At 43.4% G+C, this 13,078-nt stretch overlaps 1 protein-coding gene across 1 annotated transcript in view; it reads right to left on the bottom strand.

The window, feature by feature from the left end:
- Positions 1-13,078, bottom strand: part of EXOC4 (exocyst complex component 4) — a 390,546-nt gene that overhangs the window by 339,308 nt on the left and 38,160 nt on the right. The window contains exons 4-5 of the mRNA XM_035126670.2: positions 4,349-4,533; positions 2,154-2,263 (exon numbers count right to left, since the gene is read on the bottom strand). Of these exons, the coding sequence (XP_034982561.1) occupies positions 2,154-2,263; positions 4,349-4,533 (295 nt within the window). The remainder of the gene's footprint in view (positions 1-2,153; positions 2,264-4,348; positions 4,534-13,078) is intronic.

Below are 13,078 nucleotides of genomic sequence, written 5' to 3'. Positions count from 1 at the left end.
AATTCCCATTGCTGAACTTTCCCTTGCACCAATTTGCATCACTAATAAGCAAATAGGTAGGAGCACTGTAAAGACTCTCAATAATTTCTTGTCTTTTCCCACTTCTAAACAGTACTCTGCCCAATCATATGCAAGGACAATCTCTCAAAAAAATTGAATCATGGAATCAGCTCCATAATATTTACCTTACACAAAATAGCAAAATGAAGAAGGAAATTCAATGGGGCAAAAACCCTAAATTTCACACACAGAGATTGATAGGGTCAGAAGTGGTAGTGGTTAATCAAAAAAGATATCTTAGGGCTGGGATTACTGTTGTTATTAATTAAATTTATATACCACCCTTCATCTGAAGATTACAGGGTGGTCCACAACATATAAATAGAAACTGAGAAGACAAAAGGCAAAATAAAATAAAAACAAACCAATATAAAGGGTTGTGGAATAATGATCACCCCAAGGCCTGGTTGCAGAGAAACAATTTTGCCTGGCACCTAAAGATACATAATGAAGGCACCAGGTAAACCTCCCTGGGGAGAGCATTCCACAAACAAGGAGCCACCAAAGAAAAGGCCCTGTTCTCGTGCTGTCACCCTCCAAACCTCTTGTGGAGGAGGCACACAAAGAAGGGCCTCAGATGATGATTGAATGGTCCGGTTTGGTTCATATGGGGAGAGGCGGTCCTTGGGGTATTGAAGTCCTGAGCTGTTTAAGGCTTATAGCTCAAAACCAGCACTTTGAACTGGAACCAGAAATGAACTGACAGCCAGCACAATAGGGGCAAGATCAGTGTAATATGCTCAAACCATCTTGCCCTGGTGAGCCATCTGGCTGCCAAATTCTGCACCTGCTGAAGTTTCTGAACTGTCTTCAGAATCAGCCCTATGTATAATACATTGCAGTAATCTATATAGAGATATTATATACAGTGGAACCTCAGTTTATGAACACCTCGGTTTATGATTTTTCGGTTTATGAACGCCGCGGACCCATCTGGAACAGATTAATTCACTTTCCATTACTTTCAATGGGAAAGTTCGCTTCAGTTTATGAACAGACTTCCGGAACCAATTACACCCATGCTTCGGGTTAAGTACGCTTCAGGTTGAGTACTCCGCAGACCCGTCTGGAACGGATTAATCCACTTTACATTACTTTCAATGGGAAAGTTCGCTTCAGTTTATGAACGCTTCAGTTTAAGTACTCCATGGACCGTCTGGAACGGATTAATTCACTTTCCATTGCTTTCAATGGGAAAGTTCGCTTCAGTTTATGGACGCTTCAGTTTATGAACAGACTTCCGGAACCAATTGTGTTCATAAACCGAGGTACCACTGTATAGCTCACTGAACACATCAAATCAATGTGAAGTGGCAAAGCAAAAAGGCAAAATCCATGCAAGGGATTATTAGGAAATTGACTGAAAATGAGCCAGCCAGTATCATCATGTCTTAAGTAAATCTACAATGCTATGCTATACAATACTGAATCCACATCTGCTATACTGTATACAGTGCTGCTCATCCCATTGGGCGGGGGGGAAGTGTATTGTGGGGCTGGAAAAAGAGTAGAAAGGGACCAACAAAATAACCAGGATGTGGCAGTGTGCTCCACTGTTATTTAGTTATTTGTTTATTAAATTTATATCACACCCTTCCTCCCAAAGGAGTCCAGTGGGGGGGGGAGAAAAAAATAGCATCTTTAAAACATCTCCAAAACAGATGCAAACTGGGAACACACACACACACCAAGCATGTTCTACTCAGAAATTATGAATTCCACAATTTTAACTAAGGTTCTGTTCATTTCTCCCCTCTCCACTATTGGTTCTCCATCTCACACACCCTTCCCCCCCAAAAAAGGGGGGGGGGGTTCTACTAACAACAATGGTTTGGGATTGTAGCATTTGCACCTAATATGTAGCTGCTCCTGTTATATGCCTGGTACTGAGGGCAGCCTTGTAAGCACAACTGAACGTGACTGTAAGCAAACACATGAGATTAGAAAACTGATATCACAACCCCCTTACTACAGCTTGGGTCGTCTCCAGGCCTGATATTCATGCTTACTTCAACCATTCCTGCTTACTTCAACCACACACACACTTAACGAAAAAGGCATATGGAAACGTCTTTTATTATTTTGCCACTCACCACTGGAGCTTCCAGAAGTGCTGAACTGAGAGGAGTCAAGGTACTTGCGAGGAGTAGACAGGCTAGTCACATCGAGCAGAGGCACAGGGGAGGCATCCTTCACAAGCAAACTGTAGTAGAGAAAAATGAAACTTGAAATCAACTCCTGAAGCAGACATAGTCAACAAATGGAGGTGCAAATGGGAAGACTACTGCTCTTCACCAAGCAGATCCTTCACCCATGGATGCTCCCCACTCATGGTTGAATCAAAAGTAAAAGTGCCCAATTCAGGTACAAAGCTCCATTATCCTGGTCTATGACCAGAACTGGTCTTACCATCAGATGACATGAAACAGATATTTCAGGCACCAGAATCTACAGTGTGTCATTTTCCTGTCTCCCCTCTCAATCCCATGACCATTAAAATGAGAAGGAGGGCTCTCACTTTGAAGCTTTCTTTCAGTGAAAATTGTCCAGTTCTGCATTGTCTATATTGACAAGGCTATTAACAGCTACCAGTACTAGTCACCGTGGCTATTGTTCTACCTCCACGGTCAAGACATAGCTGCCAAGTTTTCCCTTTTCTCGCGAGGAAGCCTATTCACCATAAGGGAAAATCCCTTTAAAAAAGGGATAACTTGGCAGCTATGGGTCAAGAGGCATTATGCATCTGAATACCAGTCGCTGGGAATTGCAGATTGGCAGAAAGTTACTGTGCTCATGACTGCAGGCATCTGGCTGATCACTGTGAGAACAGGATGTGGGACTAGATAGCTGATCCAGCAGGCTTAACTTATGTTCTTATAATCATAGGATAGATACTAAAACAGTAAAGAGAAAAGGCTCAGTGGCAAAGCAGCTGGAGGAGGAGGAGGAGGAGGAGGAGGAGGAGGAGGAGGAGGAGGAGGAGGAGGAGGAGGAGGAAGAGAGGACAGAGGGTGAAGAAGGGCTGTGAGCTGTGACCTCTTGCCATCCTTTTGATTCCCTGGGAAACTCAGCAAACCTGCTGTACCTGGAACTGGGTGTGGAGAGTGAAGCTGAATGGAACACAGCTGTGGGGAGCCTGAGGCAGTACCATCCACCTTGAACCATCCCATAAAAGCAAGTCTAGAGTAAGAGACTAGGGTGATGTACACTGTTTCCAGGATCTCTTCTCATTAGGAGACTTTTGTGGGTGAGCTGAGAGTTTGATGGACCCTGGGTGAGAACCCAGAGGCTGAGAGGGAGAGTGTGTCAGGGGGAAAATGAATTGACATTGATTTATACATATATGTAACTGCATTTTTGTAATATTTTGTTTAAGCTGTCTGTTGTTTCTTCAAAATAAAAAAATTCCTTCAGTAGCACCTTAAAGACCAACTAAGTTTATATTTTGGTATGAGCTTTCGTGTGCATGCACACTTCTTCAGATACAGATGTTGTTTCTTCAGTTTTCTGTACACATCTTAGATATATTCTTAATATATTAAGAGGTATAGAAATTAAATAACCAGTCAATCATAAGGTCCCAGCTTCATTCCCTGATATCTCAAATAAAAGGATGAAAAAATAAGTTTGCCCCAGACCCTGGAAGTCCTCTGCTGGTTTTCATAGACAGGACTAGGCTAGATGGACCAGTGTGCCAGTTTGGTATTAAAGGTAAAGGTAAAGGGACCCCTGACCATTAAGTCCAGTCGCGGATGACTCTGGGGTTGCGGGGCTCATCTCGCTTTAATGGCCGAGGGAGCCGGCGTTTGTCCGCAGACAGCTTCTGGGTCATGTGGCGAACCAGAGCAGTGCACGGAAATGCCATTTATCTTCCTGCCGGAGCGGTACCTCTTTATCTACTTGCACTTTGGCATGCTTTCAAACTGCTAGGTTGGCAGGAGCAGGGACCGAGTAACAGGAGCTCACCCCATTGCAGGGATTTGAACCACCGACCTTCTGATCGGCAAGCCCTAGACTCTGTGGTTTAGGCCACAGAGCCACCCGCATCCCTAAGTTTGGTATTAAATCGTCTTCAAATATCTTACAGCTTAAAATGGTCCTAGAGCACTTGGCCAGCCATAAAAAATGCTTTTCTACATTGCCTCTTGAAAGCTCCAGCAAGCTCATGTTTCTCTCTGACCAACTGAATATTTATTCAGGTTTGACTTAGTCTAGACAGCTCTTTCCCAAACAACGTCCTGCTCATCACAAGAACAAAGCCTTCTCTACTGCATCAGAATGCACTAACCTTTGTTTCCATTTTTCTTTGTTCCGTTGTCCAACCCTATTGGTGGATTTAATGTAAAGATGGCGGTGAAGTTCGTCTATTAGCACCAAGTGCATATTCATCTTCTTACTGTGAAGCTCCAGTCTCAGGTCGCTAAGTCCCTCCACCTGAAGAAGGGGTCCCTCCAGGGAATCCACTGCTGAAACCTGTGAAGAGAATCCATGATATATTTTAACTACTACTCAGAATTCTCAGTACCCAGTGTTCCAAGTTTCTCCTCTGGTCAAATTATTATGCCAACAACAATGATTATGATATTTTAAACAAGTAAAAATGCAGGACCCTGTCCCAGGGAGCAGGAAATGGATGTTCAAGCACAGATACTTAGCCTTAATTCCAGTAAGCGGCAAGGAGTTAAGTCAAGGTTTGATGGGAAAGGTGCATTTTGACAATATATTTATTTGCTTGTCATTGTAAGACAGGGTTGGGGAACCACCAGCCTGCAATATAATCTTGGACCACCATGGAGGTCCAAGATGGCCCATAAGGCCATTTTCCCACCTGCCAATCAACTGTCATCACTGGGTGACACCAACTGATGGATGCAATTCTACAATGGCTAAGCCTGCCCCACCAAGAACTGGCACACAGCCAAAAAAACAGGACTTAACCTGGATCTCCTCCTCCAACTTGAAACTATACTCAGACCTCGTGTCTCTTCCTGGGATCCCAGATCCTTCTCCCCCAGCCCACTAGGACCCTCCCCTACCTCCAGCTTCCTAATCTCCACCCTCTCTTGCTTAATATCCAAGCACCCTCTCTACAATACCTCCACAGGACTCATGACTGAGGGGTAAGGCTTGCTCATACCGCTGAAGAGAGGACTGATAAGCAGAGACGAATACATTGGTGAAGCAGACCCCTCCCCCTATCCCCATAGGTTAATTTTGAAAGACAGGCGTAACGGCCCACCTATCGTTCATCTGACATCATCAGATGTCCTGTGTTGGGGAGGTAAAGATCGAGCCTTCCAGGACAAAAGGTTCCTCCCCCAGTGTAGGCTTGCTCTTAACCTCTACACCAGGAGTAGCTACATGTGGCCTGCCAGATGAATCACAACTCTTATCATCCTGACCACTGGCTGTGCTGGCTGCAGATGATGGAAACGGCAGTCCAATAGCACATGTAGAGTCACAGGTTAGCCACTCCTGCCCTAGAGCTATTTTTGCCATTGGTGCATGCAAATTCAGTTGACAATCAAAGACATCAAGATGCAAAAGAGATTTGCTCACCAACTACAATCTATAGGAATTTCTACACACACTTTGGAAGTAAACAGAAATCTCAAGCGCAGAGAAGGGCCAAACCAGTGGCTACAATTACACTGCAAATGTACATTTGACACAATGTTTAAGGTGCCCTTCTGAGACATGATTTAATAAAACCAATGGCTGATAAATGCTCCAGCAATTCTGTTTAATTTTATCAGTTCATGATTCCCCTGCAGCACTGGAAAGACTTCATCACGAAGCAATTAAAACAAAGGTGACCGGCAACAAAAAAGAAAATCTCGTTTTGCAGGAATTCAGCGCTCACGTCTTAAGAACTGCAAGAGGTAAGCAGAGAGCATAAATAGCTTGAAGCAAATTAAACAATATTTCATTTTAAAATCCAAGGCATCGTTAGTATGAGAAATGAGCTTTGTTTTGACACACGAGTTTTAAGTTCACTGAGCATCAACGGTAAGACAATAATGGAGACAGATACCAAAACCTGGATTTGGAAGCATTTACCAAAACATAGACTGTAGTCTAGAGACTCATTTCTTCATTTTTAAAAGAACTGTCAAGTCTACCTCTGAGCTGTGACCTTCTTGACAAAAATTCTTGCTCACTAATTTCAGAGGTGTTGGGGCTAGCTGTGATTACTCATTTGGAAGGGAAATATGAGCATCCGCACATGCTCAGAGACAATTCATTATTGTAACACAGATTCTGATTCAAGTCCTATTCCAACTAATTAATTGTAGCATCATCAAGGAGTTCAAGGATGCCAGAGGCTCTTTCATCCTATGAAGTATGATCTACAAGGCCTTACTAAGGGTTCCAACGACATTAAGTCCAGCCTTCTGTTTGGCCACAGATACCAATGCAAAGCTTCCCCTGTCAGGATGGCCTTCTTGGACATTCTGGCTGGGAATGGCTTACTACAGTGCCTGAACTTTTTCTTAGTGGCCCTGATTTGGGGATCAAAAAGGATATGGAAAATCAGAGTTTAAAAGGCAGGTGAGGCTCTCGTGGTCTCCCTCAAAAGCGCTATTTAATGCCAATGCCCCATTTTTCACTTGCTTTTCCTGTTTTAAAAAGAATGATGATACACAAAGGCTAAACTATTACATCAACATAAAGCTCTCAGGCAAGCCTTGATAAAAAGCAAACAGAAGTGTCAATCATTTACTGTAGTATTAAAATAGGGTGGGGGGACGCCAATGGAGCTTTAATTTTCTCCCTTTGGTGAAAAACGCAGCCATATTTTTTCTAAAAAATTGCCTATATGACACTTCATATTTGTTGAGACACATGCGGGCGAGTTATGGCCTTGGAAATGCCACTTTTAAAGTGATTGAATTCTCGAGGTAAACAGTCAAGGTGCAATGTTACACAGGCTTAGAAGGCTTCTTAAGAATCAAAGCTACACTTCAGCAAACCCCATTTAAGCATCCTTTCTTCCCCCAGCCACATATTTCATTCTTCATTACTGCCCATTACCAAGACACTTATGTTTAAAGCAAAACAATTCTCTTGAGAAAACATGGAAAGCCAGAAAAGGAAGCCAAGCCCACTTTGGGAACTCAGATCATCACACTGAAGTGGAATAATTTAGATCCACTTTTAAATACAGTATAGCTGTTTTGGAGCTGCTACAATACCTCCACTCAACATTCCCACAAATGTCATAAGGTATAAAATGGCCTTATATCCCTGTTCTTTCCAATTATCACATTATGAAGGCATGGGTACTTGTGTTTATTTATGGGTTTATCAAAATTTAAAAAATCAGCTCAACATGCCACTTCAGTTACTGATTCCCCCAGTGTCCAGTACAACATATCCAACTGGTCTGCAGCCATGTGAAGTTGGTCCTAAATATATTGAAAGATTTTATCTGGATATTTATCCTATCCTGAGAACTTAGACAAAGGATTCACATGCTCAACTCATTTACCCTTCTCAGCAGGTGTCCATATTAGAAAAGCACTTCAAAATTCACAGATGGGCACCAGGAATTAACATTATAGGAGCTTCTATCAGAACTGACCTTTGGGCATTCAAGAGTAGCTCTGATAGCAGAATGGAGCATAATCGTCCATTACTGCCTGTGCATACACTTTAATTGCCTCTCCCCAGTGCAAAATCATTTGGCATAAGTATTCAGTTACATGCCCACTTGTAATGGTGTAGGGATAACAAATGCAGCAGATTCTTGACCAAATAATAATGTCCTGGACACAAGTATTTCCCCCTTCACACAGAATGGCAAGTGTTAAGAGCCAGTTGGCTGAGAGTAACCTGCTGTGCAAACGCGGAGACACATTGACCAAATTCCATCAAGATTGCTCTCAGGGTACCCCATTCTTGTACAGAGTACCAAATAGAATGTGCATTGTTCTATTCATCCTGTGAATTAGTTGAGACACAGGCTGTTCCGGAGCAGTGAAGCCATGCATCAGCTGTCAAGGGAATGCTTCTGTTTGGCAGTAGCCCAGCTGTTTCACTGAATGTCTGGACATTTTGCTTAACTAGTCACTGAATTAGAAGTCTACAGAATGCTGAGTTTCCATTTCTTGAACTTCGCCTTCCCAATCTCAAGATAAGACACTTTCAGCCCTGGAAGGAAGTACAAGGATTAGCAACAAGAGCATGTGTTGCCGTCCGATCCCCCCACCGTTTCAGGAAGTGTTTGCTGCTGCTGCTGCTGCTTCATACACCTAGAACCAATGTATATGGCTTCTAGGTATGTCAACAGGAAAGATTAACATTAGCCGTCCCCAGCCTGGTGCCCTTCAGTTGTTTGGGACTACAACTACTGCCGGGCTTTTGGGGTTATAGCCCAAAACATTTGGAGGGCACCGGGTTGGGGAAGGCAATCTTATGCCATGAAGGCAAGGTGCAGATAATCCAATAAAAAATACATGAACAGTACTCAGAGTGCATCAAGAGATCAGTTTGATATGGGAGATAAGCAAATGGAATGGTGCAGAGACCAGGGTGGATAGAAGGGAGCAGGAGCAGGTGGGTAGACAGGAAAGGTCCATTAGAGAAAAAGAACCCTTAAGTGCAGCAGAACCTGTTGCTTAGGCAACAGATAAACAAACACAATCCAATTATTTTGAAAGGTACAGTACTAACCACCACATTGCTACAGTTGGTCAACAAGAAATCACTTTTACTTTGAAGATCCAATGAACAAGGGTGGATAAGATTCTATAATAGGTAGTAAATAGAGGGCGGGTTTTTCTGTGAAGTGAAAAAGTAGTGCAGTTAAGACAGAAGACTGCTAAGATTTCCAGTTCCCAACTGGCAGGTAATAACTAACAACCTTACAGACCACATTCAGATTACTGTTTCTGCTGAACCGCTTCAGAGATGTCATATATCCCCGCTCCAGAAGAAAGAGAAGGAGAGGTAGAATATTTCCCACAGCTCAAAATCAAAAGGAAGACAGTCTTCCTAACAATCCTCTCCTGAAAATCCAGAACCTTAACAAGTGAGCAGGCAAGGCAATGGGATAGGAATGCGGTGGGAATGCACCAACAGTGAGTGGTTTACGCAGAGAAGAGCAGGCATAAGGGAATTTTGTAATTATAGCATGAAGTTGAGAGGGGGAAAGCGGGAAGAAAGAATAGCCAAAAAGACACTGCACACAAAAATACACATCTGGAAATGTGCTAAACTTTAGGAATTTCTTCATTACCATAAGAGTAAATCAGCACTGGAAGAAAACATAATGCCTCATTAGGGTGATGAGGTAATGGGATATTTGCTCATCTAATGATAAATTATTCCTTACTGTTAGAAGGGATTAAAACCAGGCATTTGCACGAGAAACTATCTGCAGCGCATTGGGGTGGCGTGGCCCTGTTTTAAGACAGGGGGCTGGAATAGATGACCCACAGAATCCTCCTTCCAACTGCGATTCTATACATGTTTTAAATCCAACTCTTACTATTTCTCCTGGTCCCTCTGGGGGTTATAAAAACTGCGCAACTTTACATTTAGAAATGCAATCTAGTTTCTCTGGCAGAATTTTGTGCTTTGTTGCTCCATTATCCCCAAGATCATGAGCATTTCCTGTCCCTTTGTAAGAGTTTCATTAGTTTACTAGGGACTGAATTATAAGCCCGTAAATCAGAGCTTGAGAAACAATCAAAATAATATCAGAGTTCTAGAAAATGTTCTTTTTCGGCTGCACTCTAGGAGAAATTGAAGTAGTTACAAATGTGAAGATGTCTCATAACAGAAGCCTTAACAAATTAACCTCATAATAAAATCTCTCAGAAGTCCCTGTGGCAGAAGGTGGCTTTTCATTAAAAAAAAATCTTATGGATGATGCTCGCAAGCAATCTGACATCTTCCAGCTCAACTAAAATGCAAGTCATCAGCAGTCTGTTAGGAAAGCTTCAGTGCTATGATAGCCAATCCTCTCCAGCATCTGGAATACAAAAACAGCCAAAGGAAGCTAGCTTCTAAATGATCCACATTTCGAAAACATGGCACAATGTTTTTTCATATTGGTCTGAAGAATACCTGTGGCACAACCCTAAGGTAAGATCCTCTGAGATGAGGTTTAGGATCCAGCGGATCTCCATGTGAGGAGTACCCCAGCCGTGCTATGCCAGAGCAAGCCCACCCCCAGCACCATTCTAGGTCTGTGGCAGGAGGTGAAGAGAGAGGAGGGGCTTTTGCTATATCCAAAGTTCTGCCTTTGGTATGACCAGCCTCTTCATTTTAAGGGGCCCAGGCCACTTTAGCAGTTGTCAGCTGACAGAGCAAGGGAGATCATGATTCCACTAGAACTTCTGAGGTGGAGTCCTCTGAGTCAGAGAAGAGTAATGCAAAGTCCTCAAGCTGCAGAGATATTAACACCATGGATTCCTCTTCTGGTTGGTTATGTATTCCTGTGGCTGCCCTGGAAAAAAATCCTTCTCCCACTTCATATGTCTAGCTTCGACCCTTGAAGAAAGGAAGCCTGGTCCCAGGCTCATAACATCACAACTTTTTTTTGCCCCTCTCTCCATGGTGGCTTCTGCCACCATGGGAGGGTAGATGAGCAGGAAACAGACTACTGACACCTGTTTTCCTTATAAAACCTCATAGGAAGAACTACAGTAGATGCAAGATTGCTGCTGGGGGGAGTAGCTCTGTGAGAAGTTAATTGATCTTGTCCCAGACCCCATTAACACCTGCCTTTGAACGCCAAGACGCCTCCACCAAACCCAGCCCACTTTATGGAGAGACTGAAAGCCCTCACCATAAAAAATGAGGATGCTAGCTGGTGCTCCTCCACCACCTTCATTACCGCCCATTTTTATTTAATAAACCTCCATCAGCTTAAATGAATGGTTGTTATTAGTTGAGCTAACAGCCAAATGATAATGCTCCAGAGAGATATCAGTGCTTGTTGATGCATTAACGAAAAGAGGAGAGGGGCCGAGGTCAAGCACGTGTCAATGCAAATGAGGCAATGGGAGGCACTAATGGTTTAATGCAACAAAATGCCTCAGATAATGGAATTTACAAGATTAAAAGGAAAGAGATGAAGTTATTGATAAGTATATTAAAGGAAGAAAAGGCGATAAGATGTTACAAAGGGAAAGAAATCCTCTCTCTGCTTGTGCGCTCCTGCTTTCAAAATATCTTTACATCTCGATGATGAAATTAACGAAACAAAACTTGAACAGGATCAGAAAATGGGATTAGAAGCAATAATGAAAAATCTGGCTGAGTATAATGCTGAGCACTTTAAAGACATACATGCTCATAAAGTGTTGCTTGCTGTTCGTTATTTGAAAATTTAGAGTGTCTCATTAAGAACTATCCCCATTCAGCATATGGGGGAAACTGAGGAAACCTACGTAAAGAAGCGCTTGCATTAAAACAGCAGCAGAGGCAGGAGTTGAAGGTCCACTCCCAGGTTATTATTTCAACTACATATATCTCTCACACTGTGCTTGTTAAGATCCGTTACAATCTCTTTTCAAACGGCTAGAAGAAATGCCACTTTCATATTATTTTCATTGCAGGGAGGTGGCAGTGACTATGTCCTATGTCTTTAAGCACACAACAGCATACAATAAGGAACCGTGTTGATTGCTCAGTTAAACAGGGTTCATCTCATGTTCCACCTCGTCATTGGGAGGTTTGGAATGTGAGGAGTGGGCTATGGTTGGAAGTTGGTGGGAGTAGGAGATGCTGGAGAAAATCAGCAGTCAGAAAACAGGAAGGGGGCACAGACCAGATGAGGGTCTCTATGCAACAGGTAGGGGAGCAGTGGATATACACCTTGTCTGCCCACATGTGTGCACTCACGGGGGCCAACAAGGGCCCTTGAGGTTAACAAGGTACTATCATCCCACTCCAATCACTCTGGCCAGAACAACCAACACATTCAACAAGGGAGGGGTCAAATTGGGGCCTAGCACCCATTCCCCACTTCAGTGTCGAGGGGCACAATTCACAGCTGATGAAGGGAAGGAGTGGCTGGTCTGAGCCTTACTGCTCCACAGCATCCTTCTAACAGTGGCAGCAAGGGAGGCTCCCCTCCCAGCAGATTCAGGTGACTTGAGGAGCCAATAGGGGCCCCACTAATCTTATCTAAAGAAAGTATTAGGCTTGGCTCAGCAGTCAGAGCAGCTCTTCTGTGTTGACTTGCCCTCTTGTCTGACTGCTCTAGAACCTGACCACCAGGCCATCTTAGATCATGTCAAATCCTTCTGGACTGATTCTCCTCTGCCTGCTCCTGAACCTGAACTGCCTGAACACATTTGTCTCTGACCCCACCAGGCCCAAACAAACAATCCTTTGCCATTAAGAATGGATGAAAGCTTTTGGACAATCCAGCCACTTTCCAATTTCTTTTTCACAGCACCAAGCAAATAGACTCTGCTTGACCCAAACTGTTAGAAATATCTCGCGGCTTAATAAGGTAGGCTCTGAAGCCAAGGTTCAGATATAGCAACAAAAAGATGCAGCGGGAAAATCTGCCATGCTTCAGGGGCTGCCGTGTCAGCACAACAATAGGAAATGAGCTAATTTGACTGCAAACAAGGCTCCCGTTCTGAACAAATTATCTTTGGCTGAACACATTCCAATTGAACGCAATAGAAAACTGATGGCTCCACCTGTTCAGTTCTGAGAACGGAACAGAAGGTGGCAGCAATGCAGGCTTTGGTCCAAGAAGCAAACATCTAACTCAGGGGGGAACTCTGAATGCTATTATTCACCTTCAGATGCAGAAATAAAGAGCTATGTGCTGTTTGTACAGATGCAAAAAAGCCACAACAATGACAGTCATAGAATCATAGAATCATAGAATCATAGAGTTGGAAGAGACCACAAGGGCCATCCAGTCCAACCCCCTGCCAAGCAGGAAACACCATCAAAGCATTCCTGACAGATGGCTGTCAAGCCTCTGCTTAAAGACCTCCAAAGAAGGAGACTCCACCACACTCCTTGGCAGCAAATTCCACTG

This window comes from Zootoca vivipara, chromosome 10, assembly GCF_963506605.1.
Source record: "Zootoca vivipara chromosome 10, rZooViv1.1, whole genome shotgun sequence".
Taxonomy (NCBI): domain Eukaryota; kingdom Metazoa; phylum Chordata; class Lepidosauria; order Squamata; family Lacertidae; genus Zootoca; species Zootoca vivipara.
Note: the sequence above shows the minus strand (reverse complement) of the source record. Positions and strands in the feature narration are given on the sequence as shown.